General features: G+C 42.7%; 2 protein-coding genes across 3 annotated transcripts; both read left to right on the forward strand.

The window, feature by feature from the left end:
- Positions 1–5,366: 5,366 nt before the first annotated feature.
- On the forward strand, positions 5,367–12,325 carry LOC145494754 (steroid 17-alpha-hydroxylase/17,20 lyase-like). The gene is made up of 4 exons (XM_081474323.1): positions 5,367–5,676; positions 6,775–6,932; positions 8,410–9,440; positions 9,517–12,325. Exons 1-4 carry the CDS (start codon positions 5,480–5,482, stop codon positions 9,661–9,663), a joined length of 1,533 nt encoding a protein of 510 aa, XP_081330449.1. The 5' UTR covers positions 5,367–5,479; the 3' UTR covers positions 9,664–12,325.
- Positions 12,326–14,493: 2,168 nt separating this feature from the next.
- Positions 14,494–22,132, forward strand: LOC145494950 (steroid 17-alpha-hydroxylase/17,20 lyase-like). Of its 2 annotated transcripts, XM_081474522.1 has the most exons (5): positions 14,494–14,667; positions 14,896–15,157; positions 17,170–17,327; positions 17,971–19,001; positions 19,077–22,132. In XM_081474522.1, exons 2-5 carry the CDS (start codon positions 14,961–14,963, stop codon positions 19,221–19,223), a joined length of 1,533 nt encoding a protein of 510 aa, XP_081330648.1. In that variant the 5' UTR covers positions 14,494–14,667; positions 14,896–14,960; the 3' UTR covers positions 19,224–22,132. The 2 variants fall into 2 exon arrangements, with proteins under 2 accessions (XP_081330648.1, XP_081330649.1); XM_081474523.1 differs by having other exon boundaries at positions 14,494–15,157.
- Positions 22,133–23,292: the final 1,160 nt, after the last annotated feature.

A 23,292-nucleotide genomic window follows, 5' to 3' on the forward strand; every position in this document is an offset into this window, starting at 1 on the left:
GAGGTTAACCATGGATTGTTGAATTCTATTCAAATCAATAATAATGATCAAAATATTCGCATTTCGAGAGCCAATAGAATGAAAATAGCGATTGCTGACTGAAATCTCAGAATTTTCACAAGAAGCGTTAAACAGTGTGTCCCACTAAATGTAACTATGAACAGTCAACTATGAATCGATATGTGGCGAGACCACGTCGAATTGCGATCATATGCTAGGGACGAATTATCCGACGCCGAATTTATATTAGTAGACGATTTGTTGAGCTGAGACTCATTGACGGATAAATAGTCTAGGTACAAATTGCGGCCGGTTTAGATGAATTATATCGCCAAACAGTTCGTGTTCGGATGATTCGTCTATTCACAAGCTAAGTCTACCGTACCAGTGGGGTGTGTCGCGAAATTTTTGCTGCTTTTGTTATTTGTATCGTTGGATCTTACATCCGGGACAGTAGTCTCCGGCATTGGTTGAGTAAGAGTAAAGTGATAGGCTTCCTGGAGAGAGAAAAGCTGATTAATAAATATGTTATTAGCACTTCGATGTGCTGAAACGGTGCTTGTATTTTGACTCGCGCACCGTACGTGCTTGTCAAATTAAATCCTGCGTGACGCGTAAAAATAGACAGCGATAGATTGACACTAAAATGAATAAAAGGCCATACGCGTATTTCTAATATACAGATTTAATCAAGCCTAAAAGCGGAGCTCCTGATTGCAATAACTGACGATAAAGGAAAAAGAGAAATTTTTTTCTTGGATCAGAAATTCGAAAATGATCAATTGTGAGCATGTAATTGTTCAGAGTGTGGTTTTGCTATTTTTTCCAGTTAAAATTTTAATAAACTATACCCAACAAGCCTAACCAAGGTTGTAGAAATTACGTACGCAATATATCAGGGACTTTCCAAGAGACGATTGCGCAAGGAATATGTCGGAGGAAAAGCCAACAACGCGCCAGGGGTTAATTTGCGCCAAAATTTTGCCTTTGCGAGTACTTCTTCCTTCTCCCCCAGAGAAATAACGTGACTTGAAGCCGCGATCCAATCGGTAAACCAGTAACTGGTCAGCGGTCAACTTTAAAGAAAGATGCAACCTCGAGCTCTAAACCTGAGCCCGCGATATAGTCACGTGATTCTGGTCAGTGGATAGCTTGTTGTGACAGCTGTAAATTAACAATAGTATGGACGCCCAAAATGAAAGATGTAGCTATGGTAATGCTGCTACTCTCTTAGTTTTCAAGGTATTGGCGTACGGGCGGTCGGACGTACGTTCGTACGTATGGACAGTCACGTGACAACCAAAATTTTTCAGTTCGATGTGTTACTAAATTTTCTAAGGTATGGGGTTCCGCTCGCGCGCCTACATTACTGTGTGTTACTCTTATGCCACTCCTGTGCTACTTGAAGTTTAGCATTTGTGAAATTTAAGCCTGAAAAAAGTCAGACTTGAGCGGGATTCGAACCCATGACATATGTGATACCGTTGCAATGTTCTACCAACTGAGCTATTAAGCCACATCGTGAAGAATGGAAGTGAATAAATAAAAGATCTTATAACGGTTTGAACTACAGGAAATGATTCAAAGACATGAACGACGATGATGATCATTTATGGATTTTATGTGATTACATCTTAATCCGCAGTTAAAATCAACAAAGGAAGTTCCTCTGTTCCTCTGTGCCTACTGTTTCTCTGTTCCTCTGTTCCTCTGTGCTTACTGTTTCTCTTTCCTTCTGTTCCTCTGTCTCTCTGTGCCTACTGTTCCTCTTTTCCTCTGTTCCTCCGTTCCTCTGTTCCTCTATTGCTCTGTTGCTCTGTTGCTCTGTTGCTCTGTTGCTCTGTTGCTCTGTTGCTCTGTTGCTCTGTTGCTCTGTTGCTCTGTTGCTCTGTTGCTCTGTTGCTCTGTTGCTCTGTTGCTCTGTTGCTCTGTTGCTCTGTTGCTCTGTTGCTCTGTTGCTCTGTTGCTCTGTTGCTCTGTTGCTCTGTTGCTCTGTTGCTCTGTTGCTCTGTTGCTCTGTTGCTCTGTTGCTCTGTTGCTCTGTTGCTCTGTTGCTCTGTTGCTCTGTTGCTCTGTTGCTCTGTTGCTCTGTTGCTCTGTTGCTCTGTTGCTCTGTTCCTCCGTTCCTCCGTTGCTCTGTTGCTCTGTTGCTCTGTTGCTCTGTTGCTCTGTTGCTCTGTTGCTCTGTTGCTCTGTTGCTCTGTTGCTCTGTTGCTCTGTTGCTCTGTTGCTCTGTTGCTCTGTTGCTCTGTTGCTCTGTTGCTCTGTTGCTCTGTTGCTCTGTTGCTCTGTTGCTCTGTTGCTCTGTTGCTCTGTTGCTCTGTTGCTCTGTTGCTCTGTTGCTCTGTTGCTCTGTTGCTCTGTTGCTCTGTTGCTCTGTTGCTCTGTTGCTCTGTTGCTCTGTTGCTCTGTTGCTCTGTTGCTCTGTTGCTCTGTTGCTCTGTTGCTCTGTTGCTCTGTTGCTCTGTTCCTCCGTTCCTCTGTTGCTCTGTTGCTCTGTTGCTCTGTTGCTCTGTTGCTCTGTTGCTCTGTTGCTCTGTTGCTCTGTTGCTCTGTTGCTCTGTTGCTCTGTTGCTCTGTTGCTCTGTTGCTCTGTTGCTCTGTTGCTCTGTTGCTCTGTTGCTCCGTTCCTCTGTTCCTCTGTTGCTCTGTTGCTCTGTTGCTCTGTTGCTCTGTTGCTCTGTTGCTCTGTTGCTCTGTTGCTCTGTTGCTCTGTTGCTCTGTTGCTCTGTTGCTCTGTTGCTCTGTTGCTCTGTTGCTCTGTTGCTCTGTTGCTCTGTTGCTCTGTTGCTCTGTTGCTCTGTTGCTCTGTTGCTCTGTTGCTCTGTTGCTCTGTTGCTCTGTTGCTCTGTTGCTCTGTTGCTCTGTTGCTCTGTTGCTCTGTTGCTCTGTTGCTCTGTTGCTCTGTTCCTCTGTTGCTCTGTTGCTCTGTTCCTCTGTTGCTCTGTTGCTCTGTTGCTCTGTTCCTCTGTTGCTCTGTTCCTCTGTTCCTCTGTTGCTCTGTTGCTCTGTTGCTCTGTTGCTCTGTTGCTCTGTTGCTCTGTTCCTCTGTTGCTCTGTTGCTCTGTTGCTCTGTTGCTCTGTTGCTCTGTTGCTCTGTTGCTCTGTTGCTCTGTTGCTCTGTTGCTCTGTTGCTCTGTTGCTCTGTTGCTCTGTTCCTCCGTTCCTCTGTTCCTCTGTTGCTCTGTTGCTCTGTTCCTCTGTTGCTCTGTTGCTCTGTTGCTCTGTTGCTCTGTTGCTCTGTTGCTCTGTTGCTCTGTTGCTCTGTTGCTCTGTTGCTCTGTTGCTCTGTTGCTCTGTTGCTCTGTTGCTCTGTTGCTCTGTTGCTCTGTTGCTCTGTTGCTCTGTTGCTCTGTTGCTCTGTTGCTCTGTTGCTCTGTTGCTCTGTTGCTCTGTTGCTCTGTTGCTCTGTTGCTCTGTTGCTCTGTTGCTCTGTTGCTCTGTTGCTCTGTTGCTCTGTTGCTCTGTTGCTCTGTTGCTCTGTTGCTCTGTTGCTCTGTTCCTCCGTTCCTCTGTTCCTCTGTTGCTCTGTTGCTCTGTTGCTCTGTTGCTCTGTTGCTCTGTTGCTCTGTTGCTCTGTTGCTCTGTTGCTCTGTTGCTCTGTTGCTCTGTTGCTCTGTTGCTCTGTTGCTCTGTTGCTCTGTTGCTCTGTTGCTCTGTTGCTCTGTTGCTCTGTTGCTCTGTTGCTCTGTTGCTCTGTTGCTCTGTTGCTCTGTTGCTCTGTTGCTCTGTTGCTCTGTTGCTCTGTTGCTCTGTTGCTCTGTTGCTCTGTTGCTCTGTTGCTCTGTTGCTCTGTTGCTCTGTTGCTCTGTTGCTCTGTTCCTCTGTTGCTCTGTTGCTCTGTTGCTCTGTTGCTCTGTTGCTCTGTTGCTCTGTTGCTCTGTTGCTCTGTTGCTCTGTTGCTCTGTTGCTCTGTTCCTCTGTTGCTCTGTTGCTCTGTTCCTCTGTTGCTCTGTTGCTCTGTTGCTCTGTTGCTCTGTTGCTCTGTTGCTCTGTTGCTCTGTTGCTCTGTTGCTCTGTTGCTCTGTTGCTCTGTTGCTCTGTTGCTCTGTTGCTCTGTTGCTCTGTTCCTCTGTTGCTCTGTTGCTCTGTTGCTCTGTTGCTCTGTTGCTCTGTTGCTCTGTTGCTCTGTTGCTCTGTTGCTCTGTTGCTCTGTTCCTCTGTTGCTCTGTTGCTCTGTTCCTCTGTTGCTCTGTTGCTCTGTTGCTCTGTTGCTCTGTTGCTCTGTTGCTCTGTTGCTCTGTTGCTCTGTTGCTCTGTTGCTCTGTTGCTCTGTTGCTCTGTTGCTCTGTTGCTCTGTTGCTCTGTTGCTCTGTTGCTCTGTTGCTCTGTTGCTCTGTTGCTCTGTTGCTCTGTTGCTCTGTTGCTCTGTTGCTCTGTTGCTCTGTTGCTCTGTTGCTCTGTTGCTCTGTTGCTCTGTTGCTCTGTTGCTCTGTTGCTCTGTTGCTCTGTTGCTCTGTTGCTCTGTTGCTCTGTTGCTCTGTTGCTCTGTTGCTCTGTTGCTCTGTTGCTCTGTTGCTCTGTTGCTCTGTTGCTCTGTTGCTCTGTTCCTCCGTTCCTCCGTTCCTCTGTTGCTCTGTTGCTCTGTTGCTCTGTTGCTCTGTTGCTCTGTTGCTCTGTTGCTCTGTTGCTCTGTTGCTCTGTTGCTCTGTTGCTCTGTTGCTCTGTTGCTCTGTTGCTCTGTTGCTCTGTTGCTCTGTTGCTCTGTTGCTCTGTTGCTCTGTTGCTCTGTTGCTCTGTTGCTCTGTTGCTCTGTTGCTCTGTTGCTCTGTTGCTCTGTTGCTCTGTTGCTCTGTTGCTCTGTTGCTCTGTTGCTCTGTTGCTCTGTTCCTCTGTTGCTCTGTTGCTCTGTTCCTCTGTTGCTCTGTTGCTCTGTTGCTCTGTTCCTCTGTTGCTCTGTTCCTCTGTTCCTCTGTTGCTCTGTTGCTCTGTTGCTCTGTTGCTCTGTTGCTCTGTTGCTCTGTTCCTCTGTTCCTCTGTTCCTTAAACATCCTAGTCAAATTCCTCCGGGGACTGACCCTCGTTTGCGTCTCATTGGTATTTGTCAGCACGAATGACCGTGTGTGACTCGTATGTCACTCCTGTTCCCATCTCGAGGTATTTCACTACACGCGTCCGCTAAAATGCGTGTTGTTGTTAGAGATAACATTTTCTAATAAATCGCGTGAACATGAACACACCACATCGGCATTCTTGCCTTATTTTATTGATTTATTTGATTTTTATTTTCTCGTGTTTTATTACCCTGAAGAAAAAGTGAATTTGAAGTTACTTAGCTCTCTGGAGGTTATTTCTGCGCCAAAAATAATCAGATGGAATATGCTTAAAAAAGGAATTTGCTTAAAAAAGCAATAAGACTGTAAATTGTGTTGAAATATCTTACAAAAGCCATTGTTCTGATTGTTAATTACTTGCATTGCCTTTCATCTCGTGACATTACGTGACGTCAGGATGCAGCTGATATTTGCATATTTCGAAGATGGAGCTGTTGTTATCAGAATATTTTACTCTTGGAAATATTTTCCTTGCCATCGTGTTCTTGCTGATTCTCAATCAACTGATTGAGCTGTATCAGTTCAGGAACATGCCGCCGGGACCTCGTCTGACAAGTTTGCCTTTTATAGGAAATCTGTTGAGCTTTGATGCTGGAGAAAGCCTTCGCGAGGCCACAGCGAGGTTTGTTTACACGCTTCGATGATGGTTTGCGTTCATTGCGTTTTAGCTTCTTTAAGCTTATCAACTTTGTGTTTGTAATAGTGTTAATGAAAGCTTGTCTCTACTAAAATAGCTTTGGAAAGTTCATGCATTAAGGAGGTTTATTATGTGATCGATATCGTGAATATTATTGCGAAAGAGCTACAGTGGAAAATGTAAATAACAGGAAAATAACATTAACAATGTAGTCTGTGAGCAGGCCCTCATGCGTTGCGGCAGGAGCAAAGTCACGAGAGATGAGTCAACGAGCGAAGGAAGTCGGTGAAGTGCCTGGCACTTTGCTCGTGCCATCAACGATGAGAGCCTGCGAGCAGGCTATTTCTAAACAGTCAGTGTCTTCTTATTCTCTGTTTTTTCTCTTTCGTGCTCGTTGCTCCACCTGCAAGATCATGACCAAAACTACACTCAAGAACTAGGTCTAACATACGGATAACAACCCTGAGATACATATGACTTTACATAGATTCCATACAGGTACATATGAGTAACACCCAGGGGACCCGGGGACGGATGAATACAAATACAAAGGAACATTCGAGCCATACTCCAAGTACATATGAGTGCATACGATTATTAGCCGCTCCCTGCATTTCTTCTTTCTCTTTACAGGCTTGGTTTTTGTTTCTTTAGCTTTGTTTTCCTTTGCTTTGTTTTTTTTTAATTTTCATGCTTGCTTCTCATGAGTGGTCCAACTAGCCCTGCGTATCACCCCTGGCATGCCCTTGCATAGAGGTGATTGCGTGATGCAATATATTACCTTGAAAATTTTAACAAGTTTAGTTTCAAGTTACGGTTGGGTCCTATCATCAACTGTTGTTTTGTTTGGGGCCGTCAACAATTCACCTGTTCCTCACTTAACGTGCACTGGACATTTAGGCCTGAGGAATTTTGTTTTGGAAATTGCCCAGTCCGCCACCACTCAAAAAAATAACGGTCCGTCCGTTTCGTAAACTGCTTTTCCCGCAACGCGCCGTCATAGTCCAGCAAGCACCTCAGCATAACAATCATAGCAACTTATAACATTTCCCATATACTTTTGTTTCTGTTTCATTACAAAAGCATGAGAAAGAAGTATGGTGCTGTGTATTCAATGAAAGTGGGCAGTTTTAAACTTGTAGTGGCTGAAGATGCTGATTCTGTAAAGGAAGTGCTAGTGAAGAAGTCTGCTGATTACGCTGGAAGGCCTCCATTTCACAGCCTTGTAATGACTACACTTGGTATGTCTTTCTTTGAAACGCAGATAGATGTTTAAAAAGAACTGCAAGGAAGTGCAATTCTCAAACTCAGTAACAATTCATCAAGTTAAAATTCATCAATTCATCAACTTAAACGATTAAACTCTTTAGTACGAGAGTGCTTTGGATATTTAATCTTGACTGACATAGAATTTTCAGTTACAGTTCTCACGTTTCTACTTAAATTTTCTCTCAACTGAGAAGTGTATATCAAAAACTCCACCTGCTGTTTCATCAAAGTTCCGATCACCCTGACAACCCCTCTCGTGTTCGCTAAATTGAGGCGCACGCTTGATACGGTTTTGTTTTACTATGTGATGGGGATGATACAGTGGGTGTACACATATAGGAGAATCTTTGTTTACAATATTTGTCTCATTACCATAAGCTATACAATTTCTGATGGAGCTACAAAGAGATTAATCCCGGGCGGTACTTTGGGAATTTCTGGGTGGGGAAGTGCCGCTGGACCCTGGAACCCTTAACCTATACCAGAGATAGTTCAGCTGAATTTTGCTACCCTATACTAGAGTAAACTCCCCAAATCCCCCCATCTATCGACACTGTTGAGGCTGATTTGCGTTAATTTAAACTTGCCGATTTGATGTTTTTATATTTTTGAGTGGCAATTCCTGATTCCCTTAGTCTAGATAAAATCTTCAACCAACTAATCAGCTTTGTGAAAAATTATAACCTATTCTAGACCCAAACGCTCTGATTTATATACCCTCTCCTAGAGTAAACGGCTTGAAAATCATACCCTTCACAGCGGCACATACCTATATAGCCCATATATGGCAGTGCCTCCCCCGGGAGATTAATAGTGAATATTGAAAGGGCACAGCACGGTTAACTGTCCCAAGGAATTTGAGCGCGATGTATTGAATACTTTTTGTGCGACGAGGGTTTAAAAGCTCAAAATTTTACAAAGAATTTATTAGCTCATTAGCGCTTTTGCCACACAGAAATTTTGATGTTTTTAAAAACGAATCAATTTCTCCTCGAATATTACACCCAAACAGCCAAAAATTTCACCACTTACTAAGTTTCACAAGCTCTTTAAGTTTTTCTAGTAAAATCGTGTCTAGCAATGCCTTCTATGGGCAAAGTCGTATGCTAATGAGGAAAAATGTAAACAATGACGTCAGCAAAGATTCGCCTACACCGAGGGGAAATATGCAATTGGTAATTTATGGTTCTCGCCCTTTATATGCTCGCCAACTCTATGAGGTGTGTCTGCAGGGAATCATGGTAGTTGTATTCATCATCTTGGACTGGATATTTGTTTTCATTCAAAAAAATTACTATGATTTCCGGCAGGCACATCTCAAAGACGGAATTGGCCATTCATTGCAAACATGCATATTTTTTTTTCTTTTTTTTTTTTAATCTCTGCCTTTGAAACTTCACAACGAAGATTTTATTCAAGTAATCTTTTTATATCCTTTCTACATTTCAGGCGGAAAGGATATCGCTTTTGCGAACTATGGCCCTGGCTGGAAATTTCATCGTAAACTGTTCATGACAGCTGTGCGAAAGTATCTCTCTGATCAGCAAGTGGTGGAAGAAAGGATCTCTGAGCAGGCGGCAAGGCTGATGCAGTACTTTGAAGACCAAAAGGGAAAGGACTTTGACCCTGCTCAGATTCTTATGGAAAGTGTTGCAAATGTTATTTGTCGAGTTACGTTTGGAAAACACTTCGATTCTTCCCACCCAGACTTCCAGGAACTCTTGCAACTGAATAATCAAGCCTTTACAGACACTGATCTGAATACCCAAGTCTTTTTGCTAGATTTCTTTCCAATAGCAAAATTCTTTCCGTTCCGTGCATATCAAACAGAGGAGAAAATGGCCGACCGAATGTTTGAAATTCTTCGCCATCAGTTAAAGGTACAGGAAGAAGAGTTTGATCCTACAGGGGACATTGAAAGCCTTACTGGAAGTCTCTTAAAAGAGAGGATTGCTGCTGGAAATGAGGTTGGTGAAGACGACAAGGAATCTCTCTTATCAGATGACTACATCGTTAACACCATGGAAGACATGTTCAGCGCCGGTTATGAGACCACCAGTACCACTCTGCGTTGGACCATTGCATACCTGGTTCATCATCCCCAATGCCAAACAGAGATACAAAACCAGTTAGATGAAGTGGTTGGAAGGGACCGAATGCCCGGCCTAGATGATCGTCCACATCTACCACTCGTTCAGGCCACCATCATGGAAGCACTACGACTTGGAAATGTGGCTGAAACAGCTCTCCCCCATTACACGTTGAAGGACACCTCGCTGGCTGGCTACCGTGTTCCAAAGGATACAGTGGTGTTGGTCAATTTGATGAACGTTCATCTTGATCCAACCTGCTGGGAGAATCCGAGCTCGTTCAACCCTCGCCGCCATATTGATGCTGATGGCCAGCTCATCACCAACTCTGGTAACTTTCTGCCTTTCTCAGCAGGACGCCGGGTTTGTGCTGGTGAATCACTGGCAAAGGTGAGACTGTCTTAATTGTAGAATCCTAATGCTTTAGCGGTCTTACATGTTCATGTATTTTATTCTCTCTTTGTAGGTGGAGCTGTTCTTTTTCTTGTCCTGGATGCTTCACAAGTTTACATTTTTACCATCAAAGGCAGGGAGTCTTCCGGATCTCAAAGGAGTAGCTGGTTTTACTCGTTTTCCGGCTCCTTACCAAATAAGAGTTCAAGAAAGACAGTAAATACTATAAAAGATGGAAAACGCTGTTACGATCAGAAACTATACTATGGCTAACACTTCATCAAAAACATTATTACCTTATAATTTTGCTAGCGTAGCTCTTTAGAAAGCAGTATATCCAGTTAATGAAATACATATGTTGAACGTTGCAAAAGAGGAGAAATTTGGCACCTGATTAAGGAAATGATAATTTGTTTTACAGTGCGACTAATCTAACTGGGCCACTTGGTAAAGAGTTAACCAATCAGAGCGTTGCTTGAGAACAAAGGATAGCGCTCTTTTTTCTCAGTCAATTAAAATAAAACTGAGGAATACGAAAAATAGCCCTTAACAAATCTAAAAACCCAACAAAGTGCGAAGCTGTTACGAACCTCTCAGGAAACTTTGTCATTTGTTGATTGGTAGGCGATCCTAAATTCTGTACGCTTTTCAATGGTTTCGGTTCAGTTGTCGCAAATGAGTTTTCAAGCCAGATATTTCGAGCGAGATTTATAATTATGATAATTCGTCGTCAAGGACTGAATTGGTAAGGTTGTATATAACGCACAATCGATAATGTTTATGTTTTCATGTCAAACAGACCGTTACTTGCCGTCACTAGAAGCTACCAGTCCATAGTTTTCAGTTAACGTTTTGATTGGCTAGTTTTCTGGTTCGAGTAGTCGCGCTGTAAACTATATTTTCTGTAATTGTGGAAAGCAGAGTAGATAGCTTTATAGGTGTAGTCCAACAGCAAATGTCGAGGAAATACGGCAAAACGATAATAATCGATATCGGGAGTCTGAATCTTTCATTAAACGCCTGTCAGGTGTTATATTTTAGTTGCTTGTTGTTACATTGATTATGGAAATTAGCAAAGTCGGTCACCTGGAATTTTATATTTGACAATAGGCCATTTCCGAATTACCCCTAGCATCTTTCTTAACCTTTTGAGCCCTAATCACGTATATACGCGTAATTAATGGTCGTGCTATTTGTACCACTTGTGACGTCATCAATTTTAACTTCACCAGTTATTCTTGATATGCAGATAGTAGAGCTAGGATGGACCTTTCCGTACAACGGTCGGTCCAAAATTTGGCATATGCGCATGCACCGAATTGAAATATTGCACATTTTTGTACCTAATCTTTGGGAAATCTATCTTTGTGGTAAAACATAGCCTTTTTAGCAAAACTTAGGCCCATTTAGCGTCACGCCAAAAAAGCTGATTAAACGGTTAAAAAACGGTATTTTTTTTGGTGAAAATCTCGTCTCCAAAGTGTTAAAGCGAGCCTTGGTATCCATCCTTTTATATGAAAATGAGATTACATTCACACGCAAATTATACTCATCTTTTTATATGAATGGTTGTGCACCTGGCCTCGCTTTGATAGAGAGGCTTGTGGCAACTCGGAAATGGGCTATTAGGTTATGAGCATGAGATTTGTATGCGTTGATACTGAGTTGAGGATGTCAAGTGCCAAATGAACTACCACCTCGATCATTGAAATCGAAAGCGAATAATCCTACTTCAAGGTAAGATTGTAACTTAATTTCCTTCAAATGTCGATTTCCAACCACTTCTCAACGTAATATATCTTAAATTTCACACTTGGGCAAAATCGTGCGGACTGAATGGTTACTTGAAATTGACTAGCAGTTGTGCACGCGCGCTCGTCTGAGGTAAGTTCATTGAAAAATTTGAAGTTTTAAAGCTGCTTAACGGTGAATTTTGTTTCTTTGGTGTTCTTGGGAATTGAATTATCCAGTAGTGTTTTAAAATCTTCCTCGAAACATTAGAGAAAGCAGAAAACGGTGTAGACGACCTCCAGCCACTGCACAATAATTAAACATAGAGTGCTTTTGTCGAGGAAATTTCCTGTTCTTAAAATACGTATTTGGGCTTCAAGGGCAAATATGCCAGTTTTCAGAATATCAAATTTCCAAGAGGCAATTATCAAACCGATAGTTCTGAGACATAAACACTCTGTTGTCTTTATTGCTCACCACTAAATTTTCTTCCGCGCACAAAAATCATGTTGAATTATTTTCAACTTTCTCTTTAGATGAAAGGCTTGAAAGGCAGATGTAAAATCTGTAAAAGAAAACAGACTTTCAAAAAAACTTTTTTTTTTTCTTTAAGCCCGCTTTTCAAGGAAAATTTTGACGGACGAAAACCATCTATTGGAGTATTTTCCTCGGACGATCGAGTCTCTCTGCGGATGAGCACTATCGCTTGAGGTAATCAGTTTAAACCAAAAACGACCGGTGAACTATACTGAGCTGATAGCATGCGAATGTAATGGCTCTGCCGATCAGATTGTAGCATTTGCATTATTTTAAAAGTAAAATTCTACTAAAAACTGTGAGATATCCTAACTAGTCTATACGTAAATTGGACAGGACAAGGATTTAAGGACTTAACCCATGGTCTCTATTAGCCCCCACCGGCCTCCCCACCTCTGTCAGGAGACCCATAGTCTCTTTAGTAGTCCCCAATCTCTGTCAGGAGACCCTCAACCCCTTCCCCTCTCCTTTACATGGATGCTTAGTGTGTAAAATTGTTTTGATCAGTTCCCTTAATCGTTTATGACACTTCCATTATTGGTTCATTTTCTCTTGAGAGCATAATCTTCCCTTCCTAGAGCTGACACCTGAACATATAGCCTGTCGAGTAAACTGGACGTATGACAGGAACTTGTCGTGTAACAAGTTTTTGCAGTTTATGGCTATTGGGAAAGTTTTGTCTGTTACAACAGTTAGTAGTGGGTCTTTGGTTTTGGATTTTAGGACACGATGACGTCCCATGAAAACGGTTTATTCAATTTCCATTTATTTTTCGCGCACGAAGGATCTCTGGACGGTTAGCAATTTGAAATTTATTTTTCTCGTCAAAGTAGTAAAATATAATAACAGAGTACAAAATCAAATAAACCAATAGAACGAGGAAAGAAAGTGGGTTTTCTTTCGAAAATTATGAGAAAAGGGACCACTTACAACAACACGACAAAAAGAAAGTCCCGAGTGAAATTCCTTCGGGGAAGGGTGGACAGAAAACATTTGATGGGCTTTCAGAGTGAACCTCCCGAGTGAAACTACTTCGGCGAAGTGTGGACAGAAAACATTTGGCGCACTTTCAGAGTGAAACTCCCAAACAAAATTCCTCCGGCGAAGTGTGGACAGAAATCATTTGTTGCGCTTTCAGAGTGAAACTCCTAAGTGAAATTCCTTCGGCGACTCGGAAGTGCCGACAGAAAACGTCTGATACGTTTTCAGAGTGAGACTCCCGAGTGAAACTCCTTCGGCGAAGTGTGGACAGAAAATACTTGATGCGCTTTCAGAGTAAAACTCCCGAGTAAAATTCCTTCGGCGAAGTGTGGACAGAAAACATTTGGAGCGCTTTCTGAGTGGAACTCCCGAGTGAAATTTCTTTGGCGAAGTGTGAACAGAGAAGATTTGATGCGTTTTCAGAGTGAAACTCCCGAGTAAAATTCCTTCGGCGAAGTGTCCACAGAAAACGTTTGATTCGTTTTCAGAGTGAAAGTCCCGAGGGAAATTCCTTCGGCGAAGGGTGGACAGAAAACATTTGATATGCTTTCAGAGTGAAACTCCCGAGTGAAATTCCTTCGGCGAACGGTGGACAGAAAATATTTGCTGCGCTTTCAGAGTGAAACTCCCGAGTGAAATTCCTTCGGCGAAGGGTGGACAGGAAACATTTCATGCGTTTTCAGAGTGAAACTCCCGAGTGCAAATTCCTTCGGCGAAGTGTGCACAGAGAACATTTGATGTGCTTTCAGAGTGAAACTTTCGAGTGACATTATTTCAGGGAAGCGTGAACAGAAAACATTTGATGTGCTTTCAGAGTGAAACTCCCGAGTGAAATTCCTTCGGAGAACGGTGGACAGAAAATATTTGATGCGCTTTCAGAGTGAAACTTCCGAGTGAAATTCCCTCGGCGAAGGGTGCACAGAAAACATTTGATGCGTTTTTAGAGTGAAAATCCCGAGTGAAATTCCTTCGGCGAAGTGTGGACAGAAAACATTTGATGCGTTTTCAGAGTGAAAGTCCAGAGTGAAATTGGTTAATAAGTTAACGCGAGAAATGAATTGTTTGCGTGGATAAGGCGACAGAATCGTCTCCATTCGTTTCAAACACTGGACTTTCTTCTGTTTCTTTAGGAGATCCACCCCAATCAACCTCTGACGTGACTAATGTACAGGAATGGCTCCGATTGCGAGATCAGTGAGTGGTCCACTCATCAATACTTTGACACGTATCACTGCATCACACAGGACGAAAAAACAAGAATATAAGTTTATTTGTGCACACAGGATCTGCTTATGCTTATTGCAACTCACTATATAAAACTGGAGCAAATGTTGCGTAATGACCGAGAGTCACGTTATCTTCGTTAATTATTACTAAAAATCAAAGGCGAAGGGAGGGGCGGGGCAATGCATAATTAATACTTGATATGTAAACATTTCTGCTAGCTCTTGTTTTTTGGCATGAAACTCTATTCAATTTTGCAAGGACTTTGCCTGGTTTATTTTTTCTTCAGAAAAAATATCGAGAATATAAAAATAAACAGAAATACTAATACAGTGATGTAGTGATACGTGTCAAAGTATTGATTCGAGGACCACTCACTGGTCTCGCGATCGGAGCCATTCCTGTACATTCGTCACGTCAGAGGCTGAATACAGGATTCGCTCCGGAAAACTAAGACAGCTAGCGCTGTTTGCTATTCTCAATCTCATATTTTGCTAAAGAGAGAAGCAAGACGGGCTTATTATAGTTTGTCAATCGACTATAACTTTGTTTCGCTGTTCTGGGGTGGATCTCCTAAAGAAACAGAAGAAAGTCCAGTGTTCAGTTTAAGAAAACGTGATGGTCAATCAGCGATGGGAGCTATTCCTGTACAGCGGTTAAATACAGGAATCGCTCTGAGTCTAAGTTATGTTTGAAACGAACGGAGACGATTCTGTCGCCTTATCCACGCAAACAATTCATTTCCCGCGATGTAAGTAGATGAATTTGCCTGCCTTAATTGCTTTTAGATTCTTTATGCACATGTCAACGATTATCGCAATTTTGGCGGCAATGAACAGAACAAAAGAGCAACGCGAGCGGCTTATAAAACTAAAAATAAATACACGAAACGTTCGAGAGATCATGTGAGGTGAAAATTGTCATTTCGAGTCAAACGTGAACTTATTAAGTAATTACTATTTTCATCATCCAATTACAGGTCGGAGCCATTCCTGTATTTAGCCGCTAGTGTCAGGCTGCAGCTAACATTTGCATATTTCGAAGATGGAGCTGTTGTTATCAGAATATTTTACTCTTGGAAATATTTTCCTTGCCATCGTGTTCTTGCTGATTCTCAATCAACTGATTGAGCTATATCAGTTCAGGAACATGCCTCCGGGACCTCGTCTGACAAGTTTACCTTTTATAGGAAATCTGTTGAGCTTTGATGCTGGAGAAAGCCTTCGCGAGGCCACAACGAGGTTTGTTTACACGCTTCGATGGTTTGCATTCTGTGCGTTTTAGCTTCTTCATTCTTGTCAACTTTGTTTTTGTAATAATGTTAATGAAAGCTTGTCTCTACTAAAATAGCTTTGAAGCGTTTATGCATTAAGGGAGTTAATTATGTGATCGATATCGGGAATATTATTGCGAAAGAGCTACAGTGAAAAATGTAAATAACAGGAAAATAACATTAATAATCAAAGTCACGAGAAATGAGTCAACGAGCGAAACAAGGCGGTGAAGGGCCTGGCACTTTGCTCGTGTCATTAACGATGAGAGCCTGCGAGCAGGCTATTTCTAAACAATCAGTGTCTTCTTATTCTCTGGTTTTTCTCTTTCGTGCGCGTTGCTCCACCTGCGGGATCATGACTAAAACTACACTCAAGAACTACAAGTAGGTCTAACAGACGGATAACAACACTGAGATACATATGACTTTACATAGATCCCATACAGGTACATATGGGTAACACCTTGGGGACCCGCGGACGGATTAATACAAACAAGAAGATCTTTTAGATTTTATAACCGCGCTTTTAAAATTTAATTGTTTTCCTAGCACTACAGTCGCAACACAGTGCACATTCCAAAGCAGTCCTTGATGATTCATTGATTACTGTAGACACCACATCACTTAATCAACACAAACTGTATTATTGCACCATCGCTCTTAGCCTTTGTAAAATCTATGATGACGTAAAGGTCTTAATCTGGAAGTTCGCTCGAAAAGGAAACGAGTATCACGCTATTAATTGCTCTATTAATAAACAGCTTTCTTCCTTAAAAGTCAAAATTTAATTTGGTTGTGCTATGAGTAGAGGACGAGCAAAGTATTCACGCAAGTCACACAATCCGAGGTTTACGCTATCCACAGCTAATTTTAGAACGGTTGTGTTTTTCCCCTAGCATCGACATAAGCGCCTCAAGTTCTGGCAAGCTCTTGTTTACCTCAGCAAATATTTAATTTTCCTTCAAATCTCTTAACTCACTTTGATAAAACAGCCAAAGAATTCACGTCATTTGCCTAAACCCACAAGAAACACTCGCAAAATTGTACATAAATTAATGACCGTCGCTTCTGGTGAAATAAACCACGATCTTACTTGTCACGTAGCGAAAGTGAAAGCTGCAACGTCAGCGCATTCCATGGCTGACGTAATACCTATTTTTAGCGTATTGAATATTCCCTTCGAAGCCAACGCTTCGATAAAACCAAAGAAAATATCTTTTAGACACAATAAAGAAAACAATATCCGTAACATAGTCCGTGTATTAATGTTTCAACAGCTTTTGGCGAATAAACATCACACGTTGCGTGATTCAAAATTTGGCCGAGAGAAAGTTTGGCTCTGCTCACCGACAAAACCCTGTGCAGAACGTGAACCGCACTCGGCTCATGGCCGCGCGGTTAAAATAAAAATAAACCCCGTCCAGAGCGGGGCTGCAGAGCAAGAACCGCGCTCGGCCCATGGTCGCGCGGTTAAGGAGTACATATGAGTTGCATACGATTATAAGCCGTTCCCTGCATTGTTTCTTTATCTTTCCAGTCTTGGTTTTTGTTTGTTTAGCTTTGTTTTCCTCGTTTTTCAATTTTCACGCTTGCTTCTCATGAGTAGTCCAGCCTTGCGTATCACCCCTGGGATGCCCTTGCATGGAGGTGATTGCGTGATACCATATATTACCTTGAAATTTTTAACAGGATTAGTTTCAAATTACGGTTGGGTCCTATCATCAACTGTTGTTTTTTTGCGGGGCCGTCACTTGCTCCCCACTTAACGTGCACTGGACATTTACGCCAGAGGAATTTTGTTTTTGAACACCACTCAAACAAGTAATGGTCCGTCCCTTTCGTAAGCTGCGTTTCGTGCAACGCGCCGTCATTTTGAACACAGAGGACGCCCTATAAAATAGTCCAGCAAGCACCTCGGCATAACGACCATAGAAACTGATAACATTTCTCTTACATTTTTTTTCTGTTTCATTGCAAAAGCATGAGAAAGAAGTATGGCGCTGTGTATTCAATGAAAGTGGGCAGTTTTAAACTTGTAGTGGCTGAAGATGCTGATTCTGTAAAGGAAGTGCTAGTGAAGAAGTCTGCTGATTACGCTGGAAGGCCTCCATTTCACAGCCTTGTAATGACTACACTCGGTATGTCTGTCTTTGAATCGCTAGATAGATGTTTAAAAAGAACAGCAAGGAAGTGCAATTTTCAAAGTCAGTATTAATTCATCAAGTCTAAATTCGTCAACTTTAAGCGATTTTAAACTCTTAAGTACGACAGTGGTTCGGATATCTGATCTTGATTGACATAGAATTTTCAGTTACAGTTCTCAAGTTTCTACTCAGATTTTCTCTCGACTGAGAAGTGATATATCAAAAAGTCCACCTGCTGTTTCATCGAAGTTCCGATCACCTAGAGAACCCTCTCGTGTTCGCTAAATTGAGGTGCACGCTTGATACAGTTTGGTTTTACTATGTGATGGGGGTGATACAGTGGATGTACACATGTACCGAGGGGAAATATGCAATTGGTAATTTACGGTTCTCGCCCTTTATCCTTGCTACCTCTATGAGATATGTGTGCAGGGAATCATGGCAGTTGTATTCATCATCTTGGACTGGATATTTGTCTTCATTGAAAAATAGATTACCATGATTTCCTGAAGGCACATCTCAAAGGTGGAATTGCCCATTCATTGCGAACATGCCAATTTTTCTTGAATCTCTGCCCTTTGAACTTCACAACGAAGATTTTATTCCAGTAATCTTTTATGTCCTTTCTACATTTTAGGAGGAAAGGATATCGCTTTTGCGAACTATGGCCCTGGCTGGAAATTTCATCGTAAGCTGTTCATGGCAGCTGTGCGAAAGTATCTCTCTGATCAGCAAGTGGTGGAAGAAAGGATCTCTGAGCAGGCGGCAAGGCTGATGCAGTACTTTGAAGACCAAAAGGGAAAGGACTTTGACCCTGCTCAGATTCTTATGGAAAGTGTTGCAAATGTTATTTGTCGAGTTACGTTTGGGAAACACTTCGATTCTTCTCACCCAGACTTCCAGGAACTCTTGGAGCTGAATAATCGAGTCTTTACAGATACTGAATTGAGTACCCAAGTCTTTTTGTTAGATTTCTTTCCAATAGCAAAATTCTTTCCGTTCAGTGCATATCAAACAGAAGAGCAAATAGCCGACCGAACGTTTGAAATTCTTCGCCATCAGTTAAAGGTACAGGAAGAAGAGTTTGATCCTGCAGGGGACATTGAAAGCCTTACTGGAAGTCTCTTAAAAGAGAGGATTGCTGCTGGAAATGAGGTTGGTGAAGACGACAAGGAATCTCTCTTATCAGATGACTACATCGTCAACACCATGGGAGACATGTTCAGCGCCGGTTATGAGACCACCAGTACCACTCTGCGTTGGACCATTGCATACCTGGTTCATCATCCCCAATGCCAAACAGAGATACAAAACCAGTTAGATGAAGTGGTTGGAAGGGACCGAATGCCCGGACTAGATGATCGTCCACATCTACCACTCGTTCAGGCCACCATCATGGAAGCACTACGACTTGGAAATGTGGCTGAAGCAGCTCTTCCCCATTACACGTTGAAGGACACCTCGCTGGCTGGCTACCGTGTTCCAAAGGATACAGTGGTGTTGGTCAATTTGATGAACGTTCATCTGGATCCAAACTGCTGGGAAAGTCCGAGCTCGTTCAACCCTCGCCGCCATATTGATGCTGATGGCCAGCTCATCACCAACTCTGGTAACTTTCTGCCTTTCTCAGCAGGACGCCGGGTTTGTGCTGGTGAATCACTGGCAAAGGTGAGACTGGCTTAATTGTAGAATCTAATGCTTTAGCGGTCTTACATGTTCATGTATTTTGTTCTCTCTTTGTAGGTGGAGCTGTTCTTTTTCTTGTCCTGGATGCTTCACAAGTTTACATTTTTACCATCAAAGGCAGGGAGTCTTCCGGATCTCAAAGGAGTAGCTGGTTTTACTCGTTTTCCAGCTCTTTACCAAATAAGAGTTCAAGAAAGACAGTAAATACTATAAAAGATGGAAAGCGCTGTTACGATCAGAAACTATACTATGGCTAACACTTCATCAAAAACATCATTACCTTATAATTTTGTTAGCGTAGCTCTTTAGAAAGCGGTATATGCAGTTCATGAAATACGTATGTTGCACGTTGCAAAAGAGGAGAAAATTCGTCGCCTGATTAAGAGAATAATAATTCGTTTTACAGTGCGACTAATCTAACTGGGCCACTTGGTGAAGAGTTAGCCAATCAGAGCGTTGCTTGAGAACAAAGGATAGCGCTCTTTTTTCTCAGTCAATTAAAATAAAACTGAGGAATACGAAAAATAGTCCTTAACAAAACTAAAAACCCAACAAAGTGTGAAGCTGCTACGAACCTCTCAGGAAACTTTGCCATTTGTTGATTGGTACGCGATCCGAAATTCTGTATGCTTTTCAATGGTTTCGGTTTAGTTGTCGCAAATGAGTTTTGAAGCCAAATATTTTGAGCGAGATTGATAATTATGATAATTCGCCGTCAAGGACTGAATTGCTAAGGTTGTATATAACGCACAATCGATAATGTTTATGTTTTCACGTCAAACAGACCGTTACTTGCCGTCACTAGAAGCCACCAGTCCATAGTTTTCAGTTAACGTTTTGATTGGCTAGTTTTCTGGTTCGAGTAGTCGCGCTGTAAACTATATTTTCTGTAATTGTGGAAAGCAGAGTAGATAGTTTTATAGGTGTAGTCCAACAGCAAATGTCGAGGAAATACGGCAAAACGATAATAATCGATATCGGGAGTCTGAATCTTTCATTAAACGTCTGTCAGGTGTTATATTGTAGTTGCTTGTTGTTATATTGATTATTGAAATTAGCAAAGTCGGTCACCTGGAATTTTATATTTGACAATAGGCCATTTCGGAATTACCCTTAGCATCTTTCTTAACCTTTTGAGCCCTAACCACGCGTATACGCGTAATTAATGGTCGTGCTATTTGTACCACTTGACGTCATCAATTTAAAGTCACCAGATATTCGTGATAAGCAGATAGTAGAGTTAGGATGGACCTTTCCGTACAACGGTCGGTCCAAAATTTGGCTTATGCGCATGCACCGAATTGAAATATTGCACATTTTTGTACCTAATCTTTCGGAAAATCTATCTTTGTGGTAAAACATAGCTATTTTAGCAAAACCTAGGCCCATTTAGCGTCACGGCAGCCAGAAAAGCTGATTAAACGGTTAAAAACGGTATCTTTTTTGGTGAAAATCTCGTTCCCAAAGGGTTAAAGCGAGCCTTGGTAAAAGCTGAGACCTGAACATAGCCTATCGAGTAAAATGGGTGTATGACGGGAACTTGTCGTGTAACGAGTTTTTTGCAGTTTATGGTTATTGGGAAAGTTTGGTCCGTTAAAACAGTTAGAAGTGGCTCTTTAGTTTTGGATTTTAGACACGATGACGTCACGTGAAAACGGTTTATTCGATTTCCATTTATTTTTTTCCGCACGAAGGATCTCTGGACGGTCAGCAATTTGAGATTTATTTTTCTCGTCAAGGTAGTAAAATATAATAACGCGGAAAACAAAATCAAATAGATCAATAAACGAGGAAAGAAAGTGGGTTTTCTTTCGAAAATTATAAGAAAAGGGACCACTTACAACGACACAACAACTGTTTAAATATGAGTAAAAGACGTAATAGTCATAAGCTTACTACAAGTAGCACATAAGAAAAGGTCAAAACATAGTACATAAAAATACATACGATTGTCATACAATTAGAAGTTTAAGCATTTAAACTGTGGTTGATGAGCTTTGTAGTCTACATCATAGCTGTCATCTAAGGTTGTCACCAGTTCTGTTATCTTCCCCCTATTAGGCATTGTGCAATAACCTTAGGTCAATGTCCAATGCAACCCGATAGTTTTACCATATGGGAAATCATACGACAAAGCTCCCAGTGATTTTCCACCATGCTCTCATTTGATTTCAGCAAGCTATACCCCTCCCAACTCCCTCAATGCCCAGTTAGTAAAATCCCATTGTTTTCTGAGCCTGTCCCAGTTGTGAGCTAGTATTCAAGCTAGGCCGTTCGACGCTCTCTCTGCCGGCTTTTGTGGCGTAAAATCTTTCAGCTACGATGCCTAAATCCCATAAAACTCGCAGCAACCGTTCTCAAGCCGCTGCAAACCAAACCGGACCCGGTCGTCCAACGTCTGGCGCCGGACAATCGCAAATCATGTCAGCCAACAATCTGACTATTAACTATACAGCCATGCCCACGGAGACTCTCCGTTTTACGCTGTCGCAACGCCACCCAAACCAAACCGGTCCGCGTCGCGTCCTGATCACTCGCCTCCGAGAAAGCGACTCTCCGGCTACGAATACTGCGCCGCAGGTTCCCGAACAGTTATCGGCGATGATAACCTCCATAGTGGAAGCCAAACTGGCCAATTTAAACTCCAGCTCCACAAGTGGACCGGCCATCCCGCCTGAAATAGAACCGGCTCAAGCCTCGCCAACTCAACCAACACTGACAGGCGCTACAAATCTCGTTCCAGTCCACAAGCCATCAGTCGTCCCCACTCTTCCTCCTGCACGGTCTTTCAATGGCGGACAAGATGGCGGACCTGCTGCTTTAGACCTCGGCAATCCGGAAGAGGTCGCCTCCATCCACATGAACTACAGGCTTCCGTCGGTAGCCAGCCACCTTTTTAACAGCCAGATAGCGGCCATCACAAACGGTGAGTACGTAGACCTTGCTAGCCTTCTCCCTTTTTCCTCCCTCTTACGCGATCGAGTAAATTCCAACTTAAAGCTCCAGGTAGGGAACGAGGGCCTTACTATCCCCCTGCCATCTCCCGCCCAACGCACTAAAATCATTAGCATCGCTCGTTGGCTCGATGCTTTCGCCGTATAGTCCTCCGTCATTCTGTATTCCTACCCTTCCCGCGGGGTTGACTTAATCTCTTACCAGCAGCTGATCCGTGAATCAGCGAGAAAATTCCCGGGTATGGTTTGGTACGTCTATGACGTAGAATTTAGGCGCCGGGCTTCCCACAACCTCTCAAAGAAATGGGGGAGCGGGATGTCCAGCTTTACTTGGATACATTTACGGGCTTACCAAAGTCCATCCTTTGTAAGTCCTGTAGCAGTAGCGACCACTTTACGGATGCTTGCCCCCTCTCTCCCAGGTCCAAGGACTCTCCCGGCCCAAACCATGCTGACCTATGCTACAATTTCAACAAAGGGGTCCCCTGTGCCCGCACCCCCTGCCCATACAGACACCAGTGCAACAAACTTGGATGCTCAGCAGCCCACCCTGGAAAGGACCACCATGATTCGTCCAACTCAGGATCCCAGCCAAAGTCAGCTAGCCGCTCTAGCCATTCCTCCCGAAGCCGTACCTGATTACCTGTCAAAGTTGTCCCCTTCCACTCCCATTGATATCCCTCAGCTTTCCTCTTACCTGCATGATCATCCTGACTGCGACTCCATTGACAATCTCCTTACTGGTCTCACTCAAGGGTTTAGAATTGGTTTTCAAGGTCCACGGACCCCCAAAGAATATTCTAACCTCCTGTCTGCCAGGGATAACCCCTCCATAATCAGCAAGAATATTCTGAAAGAGGTGCAATTGGGCCACATAGCTGGCCCTTTCATCTCCCCCCCCCCCCCCCTTTCCCAACTTCCAGGTTTATCCCATTGGGGTTGTTCCAAAGAAACACTCCTCTGATTGGCGTACAATTTTCCACCTGTCATATCCCAAACATCACTCCACAAGTGTCAACGCTCATATTGGCCCCAGCGATTATTCATTACATTATATTACAGTTGATAATGCCATCTCAATCATCCAGAAACTTGGTCAGGGGTGTTTTATGTCTAAGCTAGACATCAAGTCTGCCTTCCGCAACATCCCCGTCCACCCGTCAGACTGGGAACTCTTAGACATGAAATGGAGGGGCATGTACTACTGCGACACCGTTCTCTCCTTCGGCTTGCGGAGTGCTCCTTACCTCTTTGACAAATTTTCCCGCAAACTTGAATGGGTTATTAAGACCAAACTGGGTATTCCTAATGTCATCTAT

The sequence above is a fragment of the Orbicella franksi genome, chromosome 8 (genome assembly GCF_964199315.1).
Source record: "Orbicella franksi chromosome 8, jaOrbFran1.1, whole genome shotgun sequence".
In the NCBI taxonomy this organism is placed as follows: domain Eukaryota; kingdom Metazoa; phylum Cnidaria; class Anthozoa; order Scleractinia; family Merulinidae; genus Orbicella; species Orbicella franksi.